Source organism: Oenanthe melanoleuca, chromosome 10, assembly GCF_029582105.1.
Source record: "Oenanthe melanoleuca isolate GR-GAL-2019-014 chromosome 10, OMel1.0, whole genome shotgun sequence".
NCBI lineage: Eukaryota > Metazoa > Chordata > Aves > Passeriformes > Muscicapidae > Oenanthe > Oenanthe melanoleuca.
Window position 1 is genome coordinate 11,267,079 of NC_079344.1, and position 27,695 is coordinate 11,294,773.

Below are 27,695 nucleotides of genomic sequence, written 5' to 3' on the forward strand. Positions count from 1 at the left end.
TCACGATCTCCAAAGCCTCCCTCCCACCTTACATCCTCCAGCAAAAGGAAAATAAAGTGGAAGGTTTGCACTTTCCATGCCAGATTCAATGAAAAATAAAAGGAAGGGGGGGAGCCCCCCTGACTTACTTGCACAGTAGTACGAATCCTTATTGAAAGGCTTCATACAGTGGTAACAGGTTGCCTGGGCTACAACAGAGGTTGCAGTGAAGAGATGTCCATTTAACAGCTTCTTATCTTTTTCCTTCTCCTTGGAATCTTTGTCCTTCTCTTTAGTCTTCTCTTTATCTTTCTCCTTTTCCTGCCGAGACAGAATGACCACAAGCCTGGTCACTTGGCAGAGTGCAACTCTTGCCTAGTTACAGATTGCTCAGTGTTTGCCTTTGGCAGTGAGGATATCGACTGAGGTGCACCTGAACAATGGCCATGTGTCTGCACAGCCCTCCCTTAAAAAGCCCCTGTGGAAGTGGATTTACATACTGTTGACTCACACTACTGCAGATGAGACAGAGGCTGTGCTGAAGGCACCTACTTCCTTCTACCTTTTTTTATACTTGCTTGGTTTAATGACTTTACCTCTTTTCTTCTGGGCTCTCATCAGTCTCTTCAGCACTTTAATTATATTATATTAAATACAAATACCACATGCAGTTTTTATCAGACTTCAACACAGTTAATTTTTAAGGCCAAACCATAAGGCTCATGATTTGCAACCGCATTTCTAATAGAGAACACAAGCTCTTCCTCAGAGCCTCTACAGCCTTACTGCCAAAATATTTCCACCTCTGTTTTCCTTCCAGCTAGCAACTTTTTCAACAGTTACATGCAACCCCAAGTAACTATATGAAGGTTTTTGGTAGGATGAATGACCTATGGCACCATGGAAAGGCTGGGGAACAACAGCAACTCCATAAAAGACCCTCTCATCTTCCACAAGCCATGACTCAACCCCTGGGCTACTCAGCTTTGCAAAGTAACAAGCTCAGACAGCTTCTCCAACTTTTAGCAGAGTTTTTGCTTCTTTTCTATCTCTACCTTAGATAGAAAATATTAAATACTAAAAATTTGAAACATTTTTCCCTTAAGCCTTTCAAGGATTTGGAATTCTTCCAAACAATTTTTAAAGGAAACTCCACAGAAAAACTCTGAATTTGAATGACAACGACTCCCCATCTTTCCATGTACCAACCTACAAAATGTTTATGATACAAGTCAACTCCAGCTCTCTACTTTTATCTGCTGGTTTACTGGCATCTGAAAGAGAAGCTTAACCAGAAACTGGTAAAGCCTTCTGTCAACTTATCTTTGCATTTTGTTATTTATATGCCACGTGCCCTTTGCTTAATATTGTCCCATCCTAAATATCAGAGAGCTGCAGAGATGCCCAAGTGAGCAAATGCCATGAAGTGGTTTAAAGAGGGATAGAGCTCTGCAGCCACTGCAGGGAAACTGCTGAGCCCTGGAAGACACCCTCACATAAAGAGGAACTCAGCCTAAAACTCCTCTCCCAGCACATCCCAGGCAAAATGCCAGCGCCAGAGTCTCTCCTGCAAAGTGTCACAAACAGAAAGTCTGTTTACTGGCCCCAAACTGTTCTGCAAATAAGCAAAACTAGGAGTATTACCATATGGAATAATCCTGTCTGAGGCAGAAAACCTGCCAGAGAGAGTCTGCATTGCGTCACATCTCCGCCTCCTCTGAGCCATCAGCTTGGCTCACACCACCCCACAGAAACCTCCACAGCCCCACTTTCCATCTGCTGGCCTGCCCATCTCTAACCATACCCAGCCTGCCAGGATACAGCAACTAAAACTCTGCTGTTTAGGTCTGGGCTGATGGCACCAAATTGGTGCCTGGAGTTTTGCTCTACTGCCAAGCCTCGTGAAGCTCCAGGAGAAAAGATCACTCTAAGCTCAAGCCAAATCTTGTGACTCTCATGCTGAAAGAAGATTTCCCATTCTACACTTTAAACCCACCTGAAGCTCACTGCAAACCCCAGCAACTCTGAAGTCTAATTTTAATTTCAGTTAAAGCTGAATGGTCCCAGGAAAAACAGGAAATCGGTGCACCACTCTCAAGGAGGAAACAGCAAACTCCACACAAGGGCTGCCAGCCGCTCCTCTCAAGGACAAGGTCTCACAATGAGATTTTTTTCAGCTTTTTCTTTTTTCCTGTGGCAGTTACTGGAACTTTATTTAAAGAAGGACTGTAGAAACAGGACTATTTTTGTGCTGTTGGAGCTGCCATGAGATTTGAGCTCGGCTGAAGCGATGTGCCCGGATCCCGCTCCCCAGGAACCACACAGCTCTTACCTCCCAGTTCTTAAGTCCCACCAGCTTCACTGTGATCTGAGGTACCTCTGAGAATCTATTCCATTTTATTGACATCCTTCCCCTGGGGCAGGAGAGCTGCTCCCCAGCAGGAGCTGCTCCCCACTAGCCCATGGCGAGGCAGAGGCTGCAGCAGGGCCAGGGACAGGAGGCTCAGCATGGAGGAGTTGAGCAAAGGGGGAGGAGCAGGACAATTTCTACTTCCTCAAAGATGATTTTAGCTACTTTGCTATTGCTTTCATCTTGCCCTACCTTAGCTTCCACTGCTAAAAAAAAAAAACCAACCAAAACTAAAAACCAAACCCATACAGGCAGAAAAGGATGTGATTAATATTTTACAAGTCACAGGTTAATCTAAGACCACCTATTTTAAAGGTAGAGGGGAGTAAATCAAACACTCTGTGATGTTTGGGGAACAGAAAAAGTGAATTTTAAATACCTCAGTGTTGCTATGTAGTACTTCAGCAAACAAAGTGCTGCAGAAGTTGCCCAGACAGAGAGGTTTTATGTGTTGGAAGCTCCTCCTGCTCTGCAGGTCACATATATTCCCTGCCTCCTAACCTTTTCAAACACTTGCAACTCCTACCATATACCCTGAAATGCTGCTGCTGGCACAGCACTGCCTTATTACTGTGCAAGGCAATGAAAAAGAGAAATTACTCATGCTAATCATTGTAATTTCTCAGAAACTCTTGACCAAAATGAGAAAAAAAAGAGGTTTTTTCACGAACTGACAAAGATAGAGCACGTTTAAGCCTTTACAAAGGTGAGTCAGGGCACTCTGCTAATAGCAAGAGAGTCACTGATAGTCCCAAATAACACCAAGTACATGCCAGGCAGGGCTAAATTCACACCAACTTCTATCAGTATCCCCTCCAGTTAATGCTCTAAACACCACCTTATTTGTAAGGTTTTTTACATAACTCCCTACATTTTCTAAAAGAGCTGTTGCTGTTAGTAGGCTTGGATGTTCTTTATTTTACTTTATTTCATCTGAGAAAACTGCATTTCTGAAGGTCTGCAGACAAGTAAAACTGAGCTGGAACAATACTGAAGCCTTGTTCCCTCCTGACAGCCCAGAAACCAACTTCCTGTGTCAAGCTTCCTCTTTCAGGCTTTGTTGGTTTTCTTTTTAACTCTTACAGGTTTTTCTCATCTATAATGCTTCTGAGAAACCAGTGTTCCAATGAATGTTTTGGTCAAATTATTTGAATGTACTGGTGGAGCCTTAAAGATGTGCATAATGCAAACATTTCACTGTGAGCAGACAAGAAATTGTAACTTGAATGATACTTTGGCTTTTATTTGGTAAAAGTATGAGAGTTGATATGAGCTGCAATTTTTGTAGTGCATGGTATGGTTGGGATTTTGGAACAACTCTTTATCAACATTTTCAGACACAATCATGAAATGAGTGAAATCAAACTGCACTGAGCAAATATCTAAAAGCACTGCTGTTGTATTTTCTGTCCCAACCAGACCTCTTACCTCTCTGTCCAGTTCTTGTTTTAGAGATTATTCACATTAAGTGCAAGAACCAGTAAATGAACTTCCATTCTCATTCACAGTCTGTGCAAAATGCTCCTGAACTTCCCACTGGTGTTTGCACAGTAAACAGATTTACTTTTTCAGCTTTCCAGCAGGGAAGAGCACTGTCCTGAAGTTGCTCAGCAGCAGCTCTGAGCCACTGGCACTTGTGGCTATCTTGACAAACAGACCAGTAAAAACTGAAAAACTCTGTGTCATCACACCTCTCAAGGGCCTCCCAATGGTATTTACCAACACATTAACCACATTAACAACCTTTACCAACACATTAACTACACATCACCTAATGACAGAGTGAAGTGCTCTGAGCTTCTGCCAAACAAATGAATTGAGGTGAGAGTCAAGCAAAAAAAAAATCCAACCAATCCAAGAAAATCCCCAAACATATATTAACCTTCAAGGGAAAATTTAAAGCCCGTTTGTGTGAAGTATGTAACATTAATGTAATTATTTCTGTAATCAATGCTGTTCCCAGGAAATTCAGCTGTTGAGCTGGGCTTAACTTTCAGCAAATTAAATTCCAGGGTTTCAAAGATGGCAAAAAGAGAAAAATATAAATATTGGCCATTGCTAAAAGTCACTGTTTGAACAACTTCAGTGCACAGGAACTTTGTGGCAAAAGTAAAAAAATGATGAAAAGACAATACAGCCCTCGGCAGCCAGTCCCTTCTTACAGCTCCTGTCCTTGTTTTATTAAACACCTCTGTAAAAATTAGACTCATTTATCATTAACTGATGCCAGGGCAAAATTTATTCACCCTGGGGAAACAAGTGAAAACATAGAATCAAAAAGGCTGGAAGACACCTTTAAGATCATCCAATCCAACTCTCCACCCAGCACTGTCACTGTACCCCAAACCTAGGACCCAACACTTGGCCTTACTGAGCTTCATACAGCTGTCAATGGGATTAATTTTGGGGTGCTAAGATTTCCCATGGAGCCAGTTCCAATCATCCCACAGACATTCCTGCCCTTACTGGAAAAAAAAAAAAAAACAACAAAAAAAAACCAAACAAACCCACCAAAAAAGGAAGGAAGAAAGAAAGTAAAAGAAAGTAAAGAAAAGAAAGTCAGGCAAAGACTCAAACACAGAACTCTGCTGCCTAGGGGCATTCCACAAATCACAAGAAGCACTTACTTTGCTCTTCTTGCTGCTGGACATTTTATTCCTGAGGTAGCTGAAGGTGCGGCTGACTTTTGTTACACCTTTGCCAGCAGGGACACTGCTGCTCTCTTCAGATATGCTAAAATAAAAAAAAGATCAAAAGTTGCCTTTTTTTTTTTTTTTTTTCCTTCACAAAGCATCTAAATGGATAGATTCTTTTTAAAGGAAAATTTACTTTTAGCCAAGTCAGTCTAGGTGCTTTATGTTGTTTTACCAGAGAAGGAAAAGTGAAGACACAATGCCAATCCACTGATTTTAAGATAAATGTCAAGGAATCCTCACATCTGTTTTGAAGCAAGCCATGCCATAGCACCCTCTGCTGCTCCCCTTGTCAAATAACCAGGAACCATTAATGCTGCAAGGAACCATTTCCTTCCACAGAAAGGCATCTCATTAACTCTAGAAAGGCACTGAATGTCTTTAACAGGAATCACACTGTCTGCAAAGCCTCACCTGAGAAATGAGAATACCAATATTAAGTAATAAACCACAATGGTTATGTGTATTAATTTAGGAATTTTTAGGATCCCAGATAATTTTTGCATGCACAAGCTCATGACTTCTTCAGCTATGATAGAAGAATAAGCAAACTATTATTGCATTAGAAGACACAGTCTGTCAATATTAATTACAACACAAACCAAAAGCAGAACAGAAATACAAATTAAATCAAGGAGGAGAAGACAGCAGTGAGCAGAGGTGAAGGGCCTCCAGGTCACAAAATAAAGCTAAAGCTGTCAGTGGCACAGAGACCAGACACCCAGTGCCACAAAGGTCCTTCCTCCAGGGAAGCACTTTGAAAGCCAGCAGGAAGATTATCTCTGTGCAGCTTGCAAGGATGAAAAGTAAAATACAAAAACACGAGAGAGAGATAGAGAGAATTACCCACAGGGAGAAAGCACTACTTTTAGTGTAAAATATAACTCAGGGTAAACTGATACCCTGCAGTAACACATAATCTGATGTTATTAGCTAAGAATAAACAGAGCCTTGTTAAGAGATGAGACTTGGAACAGACTTTCATATTCTGTGATCTAAAATATTCTTCAGCCTTTAGACATAAGGACTGATTTTCACAACTTCTGAGTTCGGCTGAAGTGCACTGTGCCAGGAAGGCTTTTGTGTGTCCAAGGCAGAGCCCACTACAGCAGGAGTGCCCCCAAAAGAGACAGGGTGTCCCCAGGACAGGCTGTCCCCAGCACAGGCTGTCCCCAGCACAGGCTGTCCCCCAAAAGAGACAGGGTGTCCCCAGCACAGGCTGTCCCCAAGAGAAGGTGTCCCCAGCACAGGTTGTCCCCAGCACAGGGTGTCCCCGGCACAAGTTGTCCCCAGGAGAAGGTGTCCCCAGGAGAAGGTGTCCCCAGCACACTGTACCTCTGCACGGAGGAGCCCACGGAGCCGCCGAACGATTGCGTGCCTGCAAAAGATGGGAGGGGCGGGGGGGGACAGGTCAGACTGCAGCCTGAGCCCTTCAAAAAACACAGTTTGCATATTGGGATGGTTCAAGAGGAAAGGGAAATGTTTTCCAGAAGTGGGTGTTTAGAACAGATTTCATGTGCTTGGGATAAAGCCTGTTCCCTGCATCCTTAGCTGCTCTCAGATTAGATGCTGAGGTGAAAGCTTGTTTAGTTTTTTTACCACTCTTCAGCTATTAAGTAAAGACCATGCAACTGTTAAACTTGCTGGTAAATCAGGGGGTCTGAATCAGAACTGCCATTTCAATGACAGTAGGTATAAATGAGAATCATTCTGACACAATGCTTTTATTTATACTCCACTAGAAAGGATCTATTGTACAGCACATCCGGGTTTCATGTATAAAACTTTTCTCCTTGATAAAATTGTAGTTCATTTTCCCATCAAAATCCTGAGGCACTTCATAAAGAGTAAGGGAAACAAGGGAAGCCTTATTCTGTTTTCCACAAAACGTTACCAGCCTGGGGCTTCATCACGAAACACAGCTTGAGGAAAGGCTGAATTTCAGCAGCAGCTGAAGCCCTGCCAGGGCACCAGCTCTCTTTACACAAGAAACCTGCTTGCACAACGCACTTGGAGCAGATCTGGGTGCTGACACCATTTACCAGAACCATCGAAGAACAGTGAAAAATCAGGATGAAATGATCCAGGACAGAGGGCTCTCTCTGAAGCAACTGGGCTTGCCAGGACTCCAGAAAAACCTTAATACAAGCACTGTTTGCAGCCCTATCTGAAATTCAAGAAGCAGCAGGACTGTCACCTTACTAAGCTTCTGCAAATATGCTGCAAGAAAAACATTATTTTGGCTCAATTTCTCTTCATGCTAAGGGTGAATGCAAAAGAGCTACTTGCCATTAGAGGCAAAGATGGCCCTTAATCCAAAAGCAGTAGAAGTATTAGGAAAAACTGTGCATATAATACTGGGCTTTAAATACAGATTTTCTAACCACTGATTCAAGTGCCAACAGAGTCTGAGACAGAAATATCATTTCTTCATATTGAGAAACTAAAATACAGGCATACCCTTGTTACCTAAACCCTGCTTGGAGAGCTGTGTTAATATTTCCCTTGCAAAATCTTTCACCTCATTAATGATTTATCCCAAATACACCAAAGTTAGTAATACAGTAACATGTAAGAAATGAAGTCTACTCTTCAATTTCCAATAGTGATATTATATTTTTATAATATAAAACTACCTAAGTGCCTAATAGGATCACATAAGTAATTTACAGATTCACAAATCCTTGGTTAAAGCTCCAGTAACTCTGGTTCCCATTTCAGTTTTAGTTTGCTTTTAATCTGGGTTAGTCCTCATTATTTCTTTTTCTTAGAAGATTCATCATTTGACTGGATTTAAGTATTTCACAAAACTTTTTGTTTCTTTGCAGTTAACATCAGATATGTGAACAAACACTGAACCAAAAGCTACAATAATTTGATATTTGTGACTGTTTTTCACTACCTTGAGAAAATACACTGCATGAGAACTACAATTCTGTATCATTTATCTTTTAATTCAATAGTTGTTTCATCTTAAAAATGGGGGATTCTTGGTGCTGGCAGGCAAAATGGATCCAGTGAAAAATTAAGGTCTGTTGATGATGATTTATTTTAGATTATAATATAGCATCACATGACACTGCTGCAAGCTGTAAACCCCAGTAAGATAAGCACAGAGATAGACACATCTCCTCATCTTCTGGTTTGTTTCTGAAATAGAACAGGGGAAGCAAAGCTTGTTTTCATAACGTTTTTGTTCCCTGTTATGATCAGGAACAAAACTGAAATCTGACTTCAGAACCCACCAAAAAATTAAGTTTTGGTTTCAAAAGCCAGAACTGCTATCTATGTCCAATGAACCTGAGCTAGCAGCCAAAACTTGCTGTATTTATCTGAACACCTTTTAAGCACCACCCACAAAAAATAATTCATATGGTAGCTGGACTTGAAATAATTCACCAAGATCCATTATGCAGAAAGCAGTGACTGGACTAGGATGTTGACACCAGCTTGCAATGCCTTAATGCTGTCAGTAATTAAACTTTTGTGAGTCAAGAAATCCAAAGGATTCATAATAATTGTCCAGCCATCTGAAACCCATGTCTTAAATATAACACCAAACAAACTTCAATTTATTCTCCATTTTCTAGAGAAAAAGCAGGCATGGAGAGGTTTGGTGAGATTGGTGACTGCAATGCATGTGCAATCTCAGTGTTCACACATCCATCCTCTTGTGAGAAATTAATCCTAAAGATGTGAAAAAACAAACTGGTCTGGGATTACTCCATGAAAAGTGGCCACTGCCAAAGCAGTCTCAGAAAGAGCTATGGCTAAATCAACCTTTATAAAGTCACCACAGTACAGTCACCTCAAACATGCAAAGAAAACAATATCATTGTTTGAGACAATATCTGATATTATCTTAAATGACCATTAACAGGAGCACTGTTGAGGGAGAGAAGATAAATACTGGCTACTATAAATACCCTCTAAAATTGTCATATCTCAACATGGATATCAGGTATTGGATGCTTAAAACAAAACAAAAACAAAAACAAAAACAAAAACAAAAAAAACAAAAAAAAAAACAAAACAAAACAAAACAAAACAAAAAAAAAAAAAAAACCAAAAAAAAAATAACCCAAATGCTTTGAAGAATAGAACTCACCAAACAGAAAAACTCCACCAAGAAGTCTACCTAAGGATATTTTATACTGTGGAGCATCATATGAATGCACAGCTGTGTGTTTTTGCAGTTCACTTTGCAGGGACCATGAACTATGAGTTTTGTAAAAGCAGAAGAAAAGGACAGAGGAAGGAGCTTAAATATGGAAGTGGGTAACATCACACCTGGGACAGGACTTTTCTGAAGGAAGGGACAAAGCCACAGTGAAGACCAAGAATGGAAAGGAGGAGAATTCAGATATGTACAATGTGGATGGGGTGGAGATTGTTTTAAAATCAGGAAGCAACCAAAATCTATTGGACTGGAAAGCAATTTCCTCCATCCCAGTAAGGACACAAGGAATGTGTGTGGTTTATTCTAACAGTCTAATAAAACATGCTTAAGAAATAGGAAGCATTTTGAATAATCTCTAGCAAGTCTATTTAAAAAAACAAGAGGAATCTAAATTACTTTAATTCAATTTTCTGCTTTAGTTGAGCTTCTTTTAGCAATGGAGTTTGCAGGAGAAAAAAAAGCTTTTTTGTTAAAAATATCAGGACCTAGATATGAACACCTTGAGGATTTCAGATCTTTGACTGCAATTTGTGCTTTTTCCTTAGTGGGGAAACTGTGAAGTTGCTGTGAAGATTTTTGGAATTTAATAATCAGGGCTTCTGTCCACTTCTCCTCCACTGAACAATGCACTCACTGTCACCTATGGAGGGCAATGATGTACTTTCTGTTAACTCCATGCCCTGCAACAAGCTCAAGGCAAGTCTTTTGGTTTTAGTAAAAAGGTAAAGATTATTCTGCTGCTCAGAGTGGCAGGTGATGATATCTGCCACATGGATAAGACTAAAACTAACCAGACAAGATTTGATGGTGCTGATTTGAAGATTCTTTGGATAATAATGCTTTTAATTCTGCCATTGGTTAGAAATCAGATACAGGACTAAGATAATGCCATTGGACACCATGCAATGGAAAGGGTAGTTCAATGTTTGCAAGGTGAAATTCCAGAGTCTGAGCAGAAAACCAGATTTCCCTGTGTTTCCACCCATTATGGCTGCAATGCACAGAAAATGGTTACTTACTATCCAACTCCTCCTCCTCATCACTGGAAGAAGAGCCAATAGAAAAGAGAGTTTTAGACTTAGGAATGAGTGGAGAGATGCTGAAGGAGAAGGAGATTCGTCTCGATGGTCGAGTCCGGCCCTGGGCTGAGAAGTGGGTTAACAGCAGACATTAGAGCATGCTTGAAAATGTATTTAATAATAAAAAGGAGAGGAGAGCAGCCAAAGCAAACTAAAAGCAAAGCAAAGGAAATGTCTGCAAAGCAGCTGGCTCCAGAAAGGCACAAGAAGCAAAGAACTGAGAATGTGCAAATTCCAGAGGGTGCAGGTTTCAGAGGGCACAGGTCTCACTGCATGCACAGCTTCAGGCTCGAGTCTTTCCCTATCTTTGCTGACATTTTTTGTAGGACCTCTTAGTGAAAAATTTTGGGCAGTTATCTTTCCAAAGAGAACACCACCAACAAAATGGATTTCTGGACAAAAGACATCAACTTCACTGAAAGAACTCAAACCAGAACAACTCAAAATATCTGTTTGAAGGTGCTTTCTGCAGTTAAATGATACAGCAAAGCTACCAAATACTAGCAAAGATAATTTATCATAAGTGTTGACTTTATCTACCTGAATAGGTTCTTGACACTTCTATGTCTAAAAAAATCAACAATGTTGATAATGTTATGCCCTTCAAAATTTCCACCTTTAAAATGGAGACACTTAAACTTCCCTTCTCCTAAAATGAAACAGAAAAAAACAAGCATCTCTTCTGCCTTCTTCTAAAATTTAAGAGTCCTTGTCTTAAAGAAACTGCCTAAAGATGAGAAAAGCCCCACTACACTCTCTTCTGCCCTTGCCTGGAAGGTGCCTACCAAACATAGCAATCAGTCTGTGGCATCAAATATCCCATCATTTATTTTTAAGAGCAGCCCTTGCACAGCAGCAGCTTTCCAACAATTTTTGTAAGTCCATGGTCTCTGAAAAGAGAATTAGGAGCCAGCTAGCCATTCTTCACGGAAACTGGATTCCCAAAGGCCCTATTTCCCAAATCTTCTCTTCATGCAAGCACTGGTAGAAAGCTCTGAGCTGTGAGCTGATTGCTGGACACCCACTGCTCACATGGTACATCCATGTGTCCTCAGGAAAGGTGACTGGGACAGGGCTGAGGAAACCCTGCCCTGGGACAGCTCTGACCTAAGGGTCCTACTTAAACACCTGCATTAAACATCTTCAGCACAGCTATTCAGGTACTTTGAAGTCATTCCATGGGTACATCAATTCACTTGCAGAACAGGGAAAACAGGCTAAAGACTTTATCAGTATTAAACTTCCAAGAGAAAGACAAAACAATTATTTCTCTCTTATAATAAAATATGTCCTTTCAGCCACATACAATGAGGGGTTTTGCATGGCTGGTATCATACACCAAAACTGAATTCAGAATATAAAAACACTGGCCAGGAAATAGCCAATGCTATGCAAGCAATGCAAAACAAACTCCCCTGAACACTTCCTGCAGCCATTAGTCACAAATGCCAATTGCTACAGGCAATTTGACTAGAATGTGTAGTTTTCCAAGTAAGCAGAACAACCCTAGAAGGACCCACTGAAAGGTATTTAAATTGAAGAATTCTTAGGAAGACCCATGCATTAGTTTTGTTTAGACTGCCTTTTGAAGGAGTTGTTCCAGTGTTCCAGACCTGAATAACACAATTAGGCAATACAACTTTTTCCTCTGTAGCCTTCTGTCTATTTAGACTAAAAGTCAAGATGAACAATAATACTTTACTGTAAATTGAACCACCTTTGCCAGCACAGCTCAACTTCCATTTCAGTGCTTTTATTTATAGCAATTCCTGGCTTTATAACAGTGCTCCACACTGGAAATTTGCTATTCCAAGGCTAAAAGCATTCTTCCAAGCTCTCCAGCCAACAGCTCTTGTGACCTCCCTCTATAAAATGCTGAAGGATTAACATTGTGAATGGCCACAGCAGCTCTTGGAACATCTGACACATCAGATGGAGTGTGGGTTAGGAACTCAGTCCTGGAAATTGCTCCTCCTTCAGCACATATGACAATAAACAGTAAAAATAATAGAAAACCCTCCATATGTTTATTAATCTGGATTTAGTTTCTATATTTGCATGGTGCTTTGCTCCCATTCAGACACATTTGCAGGGAGCAGAGGGTCTTTTTTTTTTTTTTAACATCTACCACAAAATTATGCAAGTGGAATAAAGAACTGAGTTTGTCCTAGAATTCACTTCCATGTCATTCTTGAATAACCCTTCAGTGTCCTGCTGGAAAAACATGACCATCAAACCCAGGTAACACAAAGGATTTATACACCAAGACCTCCTTGTAAGAGGCACTGAACTGCTTCATATGTCCTATGGTCACAATTCAAACAACACAGTTCCTCTTTCAAGGGGAAGAATGAAGCAGAATAATAGAATGGTTTTGGTTGGAGGGGACCTTAAAACTCATCCAGCTCCAGCCCTCTGCCATGGGCAGGACCCCTTCCACTAAGCAGGTTACCCCAAGCCTCATCCAACCTGGCCTTGAGCACTTCCAGGAATGGGGCAGCCACAACTTTTCTGGGTAATTTACTGAAGTTTCTGTAGTCAGGAAGGTGCCAGAATTGAGAAAAAATTTTCCAAGTGATTATTCATTTTGGATGTTCTGATTTTTAAAACCCACCTTCCAGTAATAATGTGGCCCTTCTGAGATGTCACAAATTAATGACTGAGAAAATAAAGCTCACAGGAATGTTAGTAATGTTTACATTCAGTGTCCCAAACTCAGAGACATGTGCCTCAAAGCAGAGACAAACCCTGCTACCCTGCCCACAGCCCCTCTGGAGAGGTTACTGCATCTTCTCCTTCCCTCCTTTTTCCAGGGACCAGCGTGGCCAGGCTGGCTCCAGAGGAAGATGGGATAATCAAGCCTCCATGGCATTTTTAACACCAGGCCACAGGACATTTTAACAGCCTCAGCCATCCAGGCTTCCTCAGCCACCAAAAGCTCACTTTAGGGGAGCCAGCCAAGTTTTTGGTGTTTGGTCAGAGGCTGGGTGCAATGCCAAGAAATTGGTTGCCTCAAAAAACCACAATGAAGACCTTCAGCCCAAGGAAGGAAGAGGCAGTGCCATCACACAGGGCAGATCTGGCCTCTTAACAGGACAGAGCTGCCCCACTTGGTTCCTGCTGTTGGGGGACACACCCACATCCTTATTAATCATAGAATTATCACGGTGAAAAATTTAAAACCATCTCCTACAAAGCACAATCCCTATGAGCTTCCTCCAGCAAACCTCCTCCATGAACTAAACACCTTTGTTAAAGCACCTTGTTGTGCTTTGCAAGTGAGAATCATGTTAATAAACAGGAAAGATCAGACACCATCACTAATTGACAAGACCTAAAATGTCAATAGGGCTTCTGGCTAGCAATTAGTAAAATGAAAACATGTGTAATACATCCAAAGCACATCCAGATGCAGGCTCTGAATGACTTTTTCAGCTGAAAGAATCAATTCAGCCAAGTTGCAAAATTAAATGCTTGTTATCGCTTCAATTAAGCTAAACTGGAAAATTTTATAGATTCATCTTTTATTATTTTCTTTAGAAATGAGATTCAATAAATTACACCCAACTGCTTCAAAATATTTAACTCAAAATGAATAGCAACAAACTCTCCCAAGGAGATCAAGATATGGATTCTCAAGTTTCCATGTATCAGCTTTAAAAAAATCTAGATGCAGGGAAGTAAAATCTCAAGTGGAATTTACTGACATCAAAGGAAGAAACCCTGAAAGGTGGAAGGATGCAAATCTTTTTTTTTTTTTTTAGTTAACAAACTCAATAAATCATAGTTTTCATACCAGTAGTCTAATTTAGAAAGAAAACAGCAAACTGCACAAAGGAAACCTAACAGAAAAAAACCAGCAGGGATACATTGGGAAGAACAGAACTAAACTGAATGAGTTCTGCCTCTCCACCCATAGTTCCATGCAGCAGTGAAACATGTACTTCATGTAATAAAGGAAGCATGAGCAGGCAGTAGCACATTTTGCCTTGGGAAGGTAGCAAGATTACTCAATTATACAGATGACAGAGCGGATAAGGGAAAACTGGATTACTCACTGTCGAGCACTGGTTTGCTAATTGACATTAGAGACATGGATTTGGTCAGTGGAGATGAAACAGCAGAAGAACAGAAGTTAAATCCTTGTGGCTGTGATGTCTGATGCACCTGCAGACAGAACAGAACAGAACCACCCTGAGCATGCCAAGAACGGCAGAACCAGCCCAGCCTCAGATCCCAGTTCAGGGCTCATGTGTACTGCAACTCTCTCTGAAACAGTGAAACAGTGCACAGGTGAAATATAAAATCTTTTTTTTGTCTTTTAAGTGTCAGACAAGTAATTATGCTTTGAGGGACTAGGTGTGCTTGCTTTTCTTGCAAGACATTACAAAACAGATATTGTTAAAACTCTCTGATGGGCCATGGAAATTGCTGTTGTGACTCCCAACTCCCCAGCAGAACCAGACTGTGGTTCAACATGATAAAAAAAATCTGATATTTGGCAGTGTGTTCCCCAAAAATGCCATTCCTCTAAGCAGGAGAAGACAAAAGAGTTGTGTTGCCACAAAGAATGAAGTAGAAAATTTAAAATAGTTGGAGATCCCTCCATGTTAAAGACAGAAGATTTTTAGTATTATGTACATGTACATATAAGGTGGTTGTCAGGCTGTCACTTGGGAAAATGACCTCCAAAATATTGGTGCAGCATTTCCCAGACATCCAACAGTAGTTGGACAGCTTTACCTGGTGGTTGTAGTCTCTGATTTCTCCTTGCTCGAGCTCCTCAGAGAGCAGGACCAGGGACTGATTGCTGGCAAGTGGACTCCTCCTGAGGTCTTTGGAGCTCAGAGAAGAAGCCTCCAGATTTGTAGATGGTTTTTTGTTCTCACCAGAGTCTCCAGCAAGGCCTTCTAGGCTGTAACTAAAGAAAGAGCACAGAGGTCAGATGCTGCCAGACTCTTAGGGACCAGTGTCTTTCAGCACAGAGCTCCTGCACACATAAAGCACATAGCAGGCACTCAAGTGTGCAGGCAAATGCAGGTGTTACTCCTCAGCATGTTCTTTTGTTCTTCAGAGCAAATAGCAACATCTTTGTGCTTCTGATGAGAAATAAAGGTTTGTTCATTGCTTGAATAACCATTGAAACTCCTGGTCAATCGCCCTTCTACTGTTTGTTTTTTTTTTTCACTCTCTTTGAGTGGTGCACAGGAAAATCCAGAAACACCCCTTCTTAAGATTTTGGCATTTCCACATATTCTCTTTGCTAGCTTTTTATTAGGCCCTCCCTTGGAATAAAGCTACCCAAATCAAACTACCTTGCATAGCTCTGTCCTGTCCTGGACCAATACCCCTCCCTGCAGCCACATCAGCTGCTGTAACACTCATCTCTGCAGCCACATCCTCTGAACCTATTTTACATTTTCACACTGCACAGTTTTGGCACTGATCATGTCATTTATTCTGCCAAAATTGGTTTCTTTTTTACCTATGCTGTGGTTTTGTTTTTAAATTCAATAAATGTTGTCTCCATCACCCAATCAATTTTATTTTATCATCTACTGAGGAAGCTGGGCAATAATTCAAAGCTAAATAAAATACTAAGCTTTTGCTTGCAGAACTGAATTTTAGAAATAAAACATCTGTCCAAACTCTGTAGAGGCAGGTGCTGATAGACAAGTGACTTCTACAGAAAAACACAAATACACTCTCCTCTCACACAAAACACACCCTCTCTCACATGGGACTATTTAATCTGATAAATCTTGCCCTAATATTCTGCTTCTGACCCTCTTGCTTCTTGTGCCCATGCATCAACACACCTGCTGAAATGCCAGTGTGAGGTCACTGGGTGAAGCTTTACAGATTCCCCTCTCAGGACACAAGCACAAGTCCATGGCTAATGTTTGATTTGATTTGATACTCACTTAGTCTCAGCCCTAGCCTGGATTTATATCCCAACCTGAGGCTACTCATGACATCTCAGTGGTGAACAAGCTGACATGAAAAAGAAAACAGGCTGTACAAATGATTTAAACAACCAGAGGAGCTTTAAATTCAGGTAGACTTGCATAGCAGTGATTAATGTTCTGCAGTCCCTTAGAAGCATTAAAAGGCTCATAAATATGCACCTTGAAAGCAAAAAACTGCAATAAACCATGAATAAGATGATTTAATAGATTTATAAAACTTTTTTCATGATAATTAATGAGAAAAAATGACTGGTTTAAGCATTTAGAATTACATCTGCTTTAGGAAGATTGTGACTCATCAATGTGTATCAATAGCAGGCATTTAAAAGTTTATTCTAAAACACCTGTAGGTAGAAATCAGTCCCATTTCTACTGATTATTTAGGACAGAAGAATATCTCTTTTTTACATTCCAAGGTGGCAACAACAATGCTACACAGTAGAGAAAAAAAATCATTTACTTGTGACAAAACTAGCTAAAACCTGCAAATATTAGCCCATAAAATAGTTATCAGTGATACTGGTCTGTAATTTGCTGATTGGCATATATACACCAAACATAATTAAACTGTACCAGAAGGGCAAGTTTACTTCTCAAAATCTACTCTTCAGAAGAGGAGTTGTAAGAGTTCTATCCACAACCAGCAAACACTGCCAGAGAAAAGCTATGAAGGCATAAAATCTGGGGGACTGTTTGGCTTCTAAAGAATATTGGGTAAAGATGTGACCTGCAAACATCAATCTCAGTGCTGAGACTTTCTACGGAAGATGCAAACTTTAAGAGCCTGGGAAATTTTCATCTGTGGTGATTTTTTTTTCAGAGAGGGTTTTACACAATTAGTCTCTTTGAAGAAAAGCCTAGGTCTTTCAATTTACAGAGAGCAAGTCTGTGTGAACTTAAACTCTTTATGAGACTGATGTGATACAGAGCAGTGCTGAATCATATTTAATCTCAGTTTGATTCTCTGGCTGTCACAATTATCATTCCGATCACCGCTGCGGAAAAAAACACGGCTTGAAGTCATCACAGAACAGAGCAGCTCAACCCAACAGTGCAGCTTCTTTTAATGCCAGAGGCCAGTGGAAAGCAGCCACCACCTCCACCTGCAGCCCAGCTCTGAGGATCCACTCCCAAGAATTGCTGACAAAGCAGACCAAGCACACAAACACGCTTCAGCCAGAGCAGCAGCGGGGGAGGCGAGGCGCGAGCAGCTGACGACAGGGGGTTTGCAGTGCTCCTGTGCTGCTGCACAGAGATTCATACCATACCTTCTACAGGTAAAGTCAGGACCCATGGCAATGTACTGTACGCCTGAGGGACACCAGCTCAAACTGGGAACGGCAAAAGAGGCAAAGAAAGGAAAAGGGCAGTGATTATCGGATTGTTATGGAACACGGGGAACGTTAAGAGACTCTCACTCTCACATATCTTAAAAAAAAAACCAACAAACTCAGAAATAATGCAGTAGCACACGTCTGGTTGCACAAACACACCACAGTGCCCCGAGGTTACCACTGAACAGGGAGCAGGACAGCCCATGCTTCCCCCAAATCGACCCCATCACAGAGTATACAATGTACTGGAAAAAGTACTCCTTGTGGGGAGAGAGGTTTTTGGGAAAACAAGGCTAAAACATACCAAAGCCAATTGGTAAGTAATCATACACAGCCGTTGTATTAGTGATGATTAATATTTTCCTGGTAACTCTCATCCTCAAATCAGAAAAAGAATCCCTTACAGATATTTCATACTGTAAGTCCCCTCCACAGAAATTTAATAATCTCAGACTATGCTTGGAAAAATAAGGAGAAAGACACATTCTTAAATGCTGCTAAGCCAGTCAGTGAAAGAGGCTGCACCAAAAAAACAGCCTAATCTTACTATTAACTTGGGATTAAATCAAGAGTGCTTCTAACTAAAAAGCCTTTCAGCTTCCATTCCCCAAAAGAGTCCCAAAGTTGCATCACGAAAGACATAAGAAATGCAAATGCAGAATGCAAATATTTTGGTTGTTATTTTAGACTGCTTGTGTTATTTTTTCTTTATTAGCTCATGGCCCAATTGCAGGTTTTGCAGAAACAGAGAAATCCATCTTCTTGTCAGCTATGACATTGATATGATCCTTAAATCCCAAAAAAGCTGTTCAGAAAGCATACATTGACTGAGGGGAATTTTGCATAAACACAAGTCCTGCTCCCAGGTCTAAGCTCCATGCAAGGAGAGGACATGGCCAGAGCACACTCTGCTCCATGACAGGAGCCTATGAAAAGGGCAGAAGGAATTTAAGCCTTCCTGGACAAGGAATTGTGAGTGCCAGAAGCCTCTGAGGGCACAGATGAAGATTTAAACCCACTGAATGCATTGTGTCATGACAAGTCCTCATATTGTTTCCACACACAGTGCAACACTGGAAACATTCTGGAAGGTTTGACAACTGGAAACATTCTGGAAGAGTGGTCAATGGTGGAGTTCAGGTAATTGCTGCCTGTTTTATAAAGGATGCTAACTGGGTGAGGATACACCCAAAAACCCCCAGGTGTGCTTCACCACTAGCTCTCAGCACAGTACTATAAACATTCTTCATGAAAACATTCCTTCCCATAACATGCCAATATTTCCAAGTACTTCACCATCCTCAATTCAACTACAATGGCAGATAATTTAAGTATTATTGGGGATGGTAGGGTGACACTCACACTTGTGTGAGTCCTGGCCACAGGACTCCATCACACACAGTCTGCACTCTCAGGCCTGGGTTCAGCCTCCCAGTGGGTCACTCTGACCTGCTCAGGGGCAACTGAGAAAGCACCCCAAGGAAGGTGTCACACATGACTCCCCAGGCCATCTGCTTGTGGCCACAAGAGCACTGAGCTTGGTGGACCCTTTGAGATATGCTTATGTCACCTTGCCTTCCAAAGTCACTCATTTTGGTGTTGGTCCCTTTTCAATAGAAGGAAAGAAGATTCTCATTAAAGAAATCATGTAATGTTTACACTAGACTTTAAAAGATGCCTCTGTTCCTGACCACTGCCATGTCATGGTGATGATCTCAAATGCTAAAACTGCAGGGGAGGGAAGTAGAAAAGTAGAAGAAGGGACAAAGAGGAGCCCTGAGTATGTAGGAGGAAGCCTGGAAGTGCTGAGATCTCCAAGAAGGAAGGAAGGGGATCTGTTGGCAAAGGCTGTGGAAAGCACTCTTGCAGAATCACAGTCCTGCAGGGGAGCCACTCACAGCCTGTTGGCAACACCATAAAATCCTAAAAGGATCAATGCAGAACATGCAAAACTCCTTTACAGAAGACAGCTTGGGAAGGAGGAGGAGCTTTTATCTACATCAGCCCTGTGGGAGAGCACAAACTGCTGGAATCAGTGTCAGGCTCCTGCTCCACCAGTGGGATTAGAGAGAATGATTCCAAAATGGTTGAGAGACCAGAAAAAGTGAGAAAGTGTTTACGAAAGGATTCTCACACATTTCAGATATGACCAGGTATTCTAGACATTTTCTACATGTAAGCTCAGTGTTTCAGGATATTTTGGCTCTAAATACTAACACAGCTCCTACAGAGGAGGAGCCTTAAGAGACTGCTGATAAAAAGAAATTCATTTGCATGACAGGCACTGCAATGCTTCCTGCAGTGATGCAAATGAAGTGGCTTCTTAGAAGTAAAAAAGCATGGTCTTTCTTGTGCCTTTTTAAAAAAATTCTATTTTAAGAGTGCTTTTTCGAACTGCACAGCACTGCTAGGGTTCATTGCTGATGCATGGTGAGGCATGGTGATTTTTTTTTGGTCAGAGCATCATGGAAACATTTTTTTCACATGTGGGAATGTGGTAGTGTGTTTACATACACACCATCCCATCCATATTTCAAGTGAAGTGAAATCCTGAGTTAACCTGGCACAGAAAGGGAGGTAGCAGGCTATGGGAGGTGAGACAAGGTTGAACCACTGAAGGGCAGAAGTTAACTTCTTTTTTCTTTAGCCTAAAATGTGTAAGTGTGGACAGTCCACATCTGCTGCGTCAAGAATTAAATATCCTCTTTTATATACTAAAAGCCAAGGCAAAGATTACATGAGTGGAACTACATATCTGTGGGATGGATAAGAAACTGAATGTTTGTTATAGAGAGGAAAAACACATGGAAGCAAAGAGAAAAACACACCCTATTTTCTATTTCTTAGGAAGATGGTTATAAAAGCCATCAAAAGAGCAAAGTTAAAGCCATTTAATTCAACCAGCTGCAGATCTGCCAAGTGTTCTCCAACTCTGAGATCGTGTCTGACCCATCCCCTCCCACAGCTGCCCCTCCTGCAAATCTCACCAGGAGTCTCTGATGTGCTTTAAATCCAAATCACACACATGCTCCCAGGTAAACCACTGTTTTAACCAACTCCAAATCTTACACATGGCAAAGGCCAACAAAACTTTATCTGAGATTTCTCTTCATTAATGTCCTGGAGAAACAGCTTGAGCATGAGCTCTGTGGGGCACAAAACCTGCCCTGGGTCAGGCTGGAGAGAGAAAGCAGCCAGGTGGGATGCACAGCTCTAGTGCCAACACTTCCAGAGGTACTGCAGGTTTACTAACATGAGAGGATGGAGTTAGTAGACATTCAAACACAAAACAGTTAGTCACATTAGTTGGCTTTGTACCTTCTCCTATGAATGGGAGGCTTCTTTATACCATCCCCCAGAATTCGCATTGAACTGAAAATGAATCATGGAGAATGGTCAGCAGCTTGAATGAAAAAAATTAATTAACAAATGGCAGCTAAAGGATTAATATCCCCAACACACAGACAGAGGGAATGGACAAACAGGGAAAACACAAAATGAAATACAAAAGGAAATGATGAGTGTCTGTGTTTCTCCCCTCTTCCACAAATAAATCTGGGGTTTGGTTGGCTTTATTTCGTACAGAAAGAAGGCTGCACAGGTATTGACCATGTTGCAACTCTGCTGCTGCCAAAGCCAGGCCAGTTTAAAGTTGAGATAAGGCCAAACTCTTTGACAGAAGCTGTTAGCAACAGTGACTAACACCAGCTCCAGTTCTGCAGTGCTTAATCCATCAGTGAAACACGAGGGTTTCTTTCCCAAAAATGCACCTCTCTAGATGTTTAACACACTGCAGCACTGCTGAAAGACAGGCATTTCAAATCTGCTACCAATGTCAGGAAGGAGCTGAAGGATGAACATCCTTCTGTGCAGCCTTGTTGGTCTCCTTCAGATTTTAATAGCAAAATGTAGACACGAGGATTATCTGTGAAGTGTATTTGAGGAAAGACGAGAAGCAAAGGAGAACTGAGCATTTTTTCATATTTCATTCAAGATTTTTTTTTCTCAATCTTTTCTGTGAACAAACTTTTGTGCCCATCCCTCTTAAAAGCAGAAAACATGTAACAGAGGAAAAGATCAAATTTTACAAGAGGCTGATTTCTTTTTTCTGTAGGTTTTTTGGGTCCTGTATCAGCACCTCTATCATAGCTTGACTTAGCTATCTTTGTCATCAGGGTAAGGACTATTTTTGGTGTGGATGGGGGCTGCAAGTCGTTGCTGGGGCAGGAAGCACCTCTCAGAGCTCAGCTGATGCTGCTCTCTGTGACCCCATTCCCCTTCCTGGCTGCACAGCCCAGTTCTGATCCTTGGGCTGGTTTTGGTTGCAATGACACTTTATTTAGCTATTTTCTCCTCATTTAGTGAGTGCAAGCTGCTCACCTACAGAGCAGAGAAGTGCCATGGGTGCCCAAAGGAGGGGACGGAGCACAAAGGGGTGGGAGCAGCACAGATCCAGCAGGACAAACCTCAGCCAAGGCTTGTTCCTCTACTTGGAAGGTTTGAAAAAGTCAAGTTGCAATAAGGACTTTTCCCCTTCAACTGGAAAAGCATCTACTGCATGTGAAATAAATGAATAAGCAAACACTCCAAATTTAACTGATCTGAGTGAAAGTCACTTGCTTGCACTTCACTTCCTCAGTATTTGTTGTTTCTCACTTAGCAACGAGAGTCTCAACATCACAACAACCACATAAGAAAAGAACAAAGAAAAGAACAAAACGACACAGCAAATAATCCAAATTCCTTTCTAAAAGAAGCATAAAAACAAACATGAATCTAATCAGCACCACAGACCCACCCAGCTTTTCTTTTTTAATTACCTTGCATGACAGCTACCCTTACATAGCTGTAGCTGTATGTGAGAACATATGAGAAGAATTACTGTTCCTTTAACTGAGATTTTCTTACATTTACAATGAATGCATTTTCTCATATCAGAAACAGCCTCCAAAGTGTGATGCAGGAGAATTTAACCCCATCTGTTCAGCGTTAGCAGTGATTGCCAGCTATGCAGTTTATTACCCTCAGAAATCCTTATGCATCAGGTCCTACACTTAAAAATAAATCTCTCCAAACGAGTTTATGAGCTTATGGACTCATTCTGTCATAAACCTGCAGGTGTGCTGACTCTTCAGTCACTTTTAAAAATTGATATACATTAATTAACTTATTTAAATATTACCTGGGGACCAGGAATGAAGCCTAAAAAAGATGACAGTGTTAAACAACAACAACAACCATTTTTCACTGTATGTTACTTAGAGGATCCTGAATGGCTTTCAATATTGTCTTTTTCAGGAACCCGTTGTGAGTGGCCAGTTTTAATTTAATGCCATCCTGTCCCACAGGCAATGGCTGTTTCTGTTAACAGCAGAATGTTTGCCATGAAAACACAATAGGCAGAGTGGCACTGCCTTGCACAGCTGGGCCTGCAGCTTCTGTGAGCTGTAGGGAGGATATGGCATCCTGACCCTGTTAAAACCATTCCAGCTCTGAGAGCATTAAAGCACATTAGAAACACTGGCCAAACCTCCACTGGAATCACAATACACAGGGCTTGGCAGCCCAAGTGCTGAGCAGTGCAGGGCATGACACGGAACCTCAAAACAATTACTATTTGGTGTGCATCTTCCTTTATTTCACCTTCCTCCCCACTGAAATGGGGGCCCAGCAACTTTTCTTCCCACAGTCACTTGGCACCAGCATGGACAAACTCACATGGCTTGTACAGCTCTCCCTCTGAGAGAACAGATGGGAGAAGTTCTCTTTTGAATCTTCCTGAACAACACCAGGGACATCAGTGGTGAGTTAGGTGGAACTTACTGTCCATGAGAGACTGAGGTGGAAGCAATTCTGTGAAACAGAATTCTTCTCACCATTATGAAGAGCTTTCACAGAATTTTTTTAAACCCCAGTGCCTGTGTTATCTCTTAATAATGAGAGCAATAATGGTCATGTTTATTCTGTGGTCAGTGAGATTTAACACTCCAATAACTCCTTTGTACAGAAAGGGGTGGTGACAGTTCTAATGGAAGATCTATCCCAAGGTAATTCCATTTACTCTAGAAAGCTCAAGCACACTGTAGGTATTAAGGACTTTAATCCTGAAAGTTCATTTAAGAAAAACCAAACAAACATACGTTAGGAGATCGCCTTAACCTCTCCAAACGAAAAAGAAATAATCAAAAGTGACGTGCTAGCTTGTGATAAACTTTTCAGTTTTATCATGCTCAGATAAATGTGCGTGAGTGGGTGCAGAGCAAGTCACAGCAGCTCTTGACTCACCTCCTCTGGTTGATCTCTGCCTCGTTGGTGGCGTTCTTGCCGGGCCCCCAGCTGTGCCGGCGGAAGGGCGACAGCGGCCGCATGGAGCCGCGCAGCACGGACGAGGGAGCCACCTCCGTGATGCTGTCCAGCTCCTCCTCCTTCTCTCCTCCCTCTGAGGGCACCATGTTGGTGCAGCTGCCATCCAGGCTGAGCCTGTCCTTGGGCTGGGCGAAGCTCCCCGTGGGTGGGAAGGGGAGGGACGTGTCGCTGCCCAGGGACGAGTTCCTCTCCAGGGACACGGTGTCATCCGCAGAGGAGCTGGAGCTGGTGACATCGCACGCAGACTGCTCCTCCTCAGGCTGCTGGGGTGAGAAAAATTAAAAATAAGTTAAAGGAGAATCATAAGACTGGTTTGGGTTGGAAGGGACCTCTAAGGGTGAGCTAGTCCAACACCCTTGCCGTGGGCAGGGACGTTGTTCACTGGATCAGGTTGTTCACAGACCCATCCAGCCTGGCCCTATAACTTCCAATGAAGTGGATACGTTTAAATTTTTAAATAAATGCAAATATTTTGTATTTCACATGATGGCATAAGGCAAATTAACCATCCTAGAACTGAGACTTTTTGCTCTGGTTTCAAAAGAGGTTGAAATGCTCTGCAGGGTGATCTCTTCCACCCCACAAGTGGAAGCTGCCATTACTCAGGCTCCCAGCTCAGATCCTCTGCCTGCCTTCCTCTCCCCAGTTCTGTATTTCATCCTGCACAGCAAATCCTGCTCCTCTCACCATTTCTGGCTAAACCTGTTATCAATCAAGGTGCCATAAAACTGCCAAAGGTTTACTGAGAGCAAGTAATGGGGAAGGGGGTTATCACAACTCCTGATGACAAACTCCAGCCTCTCCTGTGGGACTGGGATGGGCTCATAGAGCTCAAGGACAATGCACTGTTCCACTGCATCAGGCAATACAAAAGGGAGAATTATTCAGTAGCAGAAAACAGACAGAAAAAAACCAAAAGCTTAATTCCCCATCCCCAACTACTTTCCATTAAGCAGAGAGATAATACCAGGGTTTGCAGCATTTTTCAAATCCAACTGTCATCAAAAAATACTGTTCTGCAGGAACAGCCACCCTGTATTAGAGAGTCTGAGTCATACTGTAATTTTTGGGTTTAGTTTGCTTCAAAAGCAGTATGTAGAAGCCAAACTGGTTCTCTCTGGCCAAAGGCCACATGCTGACCACACAGCCCCAGAAGAGCCCTCGTTCCCTGTGGCCACAAGCACCTCTCTGACATCACCTCCAGTCTGAAATGGTGTTTGCCCCGAGGGACTGACATGGCAAGTGTCAATTTATCCTCCTGCAGAGCCCTGTGCTGTATCATTTAGAATAAGAACAGGCAGAGTGCAGTGTCAGGGCATACACAACAGAGCATTCAGCAAAACCCTGGTGGTTAATTGTCCTCACACAGTGGGCTCAGGGGGCTGGGCAGGAGCTGAGTGCTCCAGGGGCTGCAGGCTGTCTGCAAGCATTTGGCAGAAGACAACCGGATACAAAATCCTGTTCTTGGAAGGGAAAGATGGGCATCAGACCCCATGGAGGGAAGGATGATCAGGAGCAGTGCTAAACAGTCCAGACTTTTGTTTTGCTGTGTTTATGATGGGCACATATAATCTATAAGCATATCTTTTATTTAACTGAATGAAAAGAAATTGAGATATTAAAAAATTCTTCAAACTGAATATTTCTCTATTCAGAGAGAATCCCTGTTTCAAGCTTAGCTATTTTTTATTCTTGGTTCAGTTAACAGGTACACAATAATGTTCCTGAGATGGTTTAACTAAATGCTGCTGCACTGCTTCCCTTCTCACATCCATCAAAGGGAAATAGAGGGGAAAAAAAAGAGCATCCACAGCACAACACTGTAGTAAAAGAACCTTTTAAACACTAAGCATTAAAAACCACACTAAAAATACATCCCTCCAAAAACATTCACTTCATGTTAATGTATGTCAAATATTAATAGTGACTTTCAGAAAACCATGTTCTGTAAACTAGTAAACTTTTAGATATGATACATTTGAATAGGAAGTTAAAGTTTAAAGAAAAGAGAAATGAAATGGAAGCCCTGTGAAGTTTTTGATGATGTTCAGCAGTATTCAAGATAATCTGATATTTGTGTGAGTCATGATGAGAGCTTACTGAATTGCTTAAATACTGACAAATCAAGCAGTCATTATGTGGATAACACTCCTACAGTGGAGGAAACAGTCTGCCTCTTTTCTAAGACAGGAAAATACTGTGAGACATTAGATCAGGCTGGATGGGGCTTTGGAGCAACCTGGTCTAGTGGAAGGTGTCTCTGCCCATGGCAGGGGGTTGGAACAAGATGCTTTAAGATCCCTTCCAACCCAAACCATCCTGTGATTGTGGGATTGGGGCAGCAGAAGAGGAGAGGAGAGAACTGACTTCACCCACCAGCTGTACCATGTATGGGACAGTTTGGAAACTTTCAATCTGGATGCACATCTAGAAACAGTAATGCAGAACACCAAATTATATAGGGAGGAATTAGAGTAAAAAGAGGAGTTTTTATTTTCCAGATGAGAATACTGCTGCAGTTTGAAATGCAGAACTAAATCCACTTCCCTAACAAGGAAGATGTAGGGCTTTTATCACAAAATGCAGTTCAAGGAGATGTTTAAAAAAAAGGAAATACATTCGGTCCACTTTAACTTTTACCTTGAGCATTCAACTGACGACAGCACACAATAAACAATTCCCTTGAACTTGTGGCCCACGCTTATTCTTCTAAAAATATTCTGCCGTCATTTCAATGATCTTTGTTTTTTTGAAACAAAGGAAAATGGTTAATATGAAAGATGACTCTGTCTGAAAAATGCCAAGTGTGGCTGACACATCTAAAACATCTATATTGTAGTCACCACTGCAAAAAATTAGCTATCTGGCCAGTAAATATGCATTGCTCTTTAATCCTATTTGAGTAAGAAAATACCATGTTTGCAGAACAGAATGGGGTTTTTTCTTACAGGAGAAAGGAAACACTAAAGAAATACCAATTTTCTTTAAGTTAGACTTGCTGGATTGCACCTCAGTGTACTCAGGACTTAACTGTGACCACAAACCTCATGGCCAAAAAAACCCTTTACAGACGTTTGCTAATGGCCATTTTCCTTGCCCTCAATATTTGCTGAGAAGGTTCTAAGAAAAAATAAGATAAGGTGTAAAAGTGAGTATTCTGAGAAAAGACACACATACTTTTCTTTGAATAGGGATAAGAAATCACTGGGATGGTGGGGTATAAAGTAACTTCTTCAACTAAATCTCTCCACTGCAGGAGGTCTTGATAAGGGGAATTAAAATGTTCTTTCAATCATTTCCATGATGACAACATGTAAAGTGCTGAGACACAAACTTTGTCTGTCCCCTGACCTTCAAAGACATTAAAGGTGTTAAAGTATTAAAAAAAAAAAAAAAAAAAGAAAAAAAAAAAAGAAAAAAATTAAACCTTGGAATCCTGACGTTTATTTGGAATACCATTCCACTAAAGGAGTCAACACCTTTAGTTGGCTTGGTATATAATCCAGCAGAGTAATTTTTTTATTTGGATTTGCCTATGGCTCCAGGTTCCCGAAAATTAACCTCAATGGTGGCCTTCTATTAACTATTTGTAACTTCTATGATTTGGAGTGGAGGTGAAAGCCTTTCCCTTAAAACTTTTATTCCTTTGGGTTTGTTTTTTTTCTGCACAGCTGTTGAGTGCTTT

At 41.4% G+C, this 27,695-nt stretch overlaps 1 protein-coding gene across 10 annotated transcripts in view; it reads right to left on the bottom strand.

The window, feature by feature from the left end:
* AKAP13 (A-kinase anchoring protein 13) overlaps nucleotides 1-27,695 on the bottom strand; it is a 208,236-nt gene that overhangs the window by 27,107 nt on the left and 153,434 nt on the right. For 7 of the 10 annotated variants that reach the window (XM_056500309.1, XM_056500308.1, XM_056500306.1 and 4 more), the window contains 8 exons: nucleotides 23,930-24,273; nucleotides 20,963-21,016; nucleotides 17,579-17,641; nucleotides 15,085-15,262; nucleotides 14,400-14,508; nucleotides 6,418-6,460; nucleotides 5,017-5,122; nucleotides 129-300 (listed from right to left, as the gene is read on the bottom strand). In XM_056500309.1, coding sequence (XP_056356284.1) covers nucleotides 129-300; nucleotides 5,017-5,122; nucleotides 6,418-6,460; nucleotides 14,400-14,508; nucleotides 15,085-15,262; nucleotides 17,579-17,641; nucleotides 20,963-21,016; nucleotides 23,930-24,273 — 1,069 coding nt within the window. The remainder of the gene's footprint in view (nucleotides 1-128; nucleotides 301-5,016; nucleotides 5,123-6,417; nucleotides 6,461-14,399; nucleotides 14,509-15,084; nucleotides 15,263-17,578; nucleotides 17,642-20,962; nucleotides 21,017-23,929; nucleotides 24,274-27,695) is intronic. The other 3 variants (XM_056500311.1, XM_056500314.1, XM_056500307.1) reach the window with 2 other exon arrangements.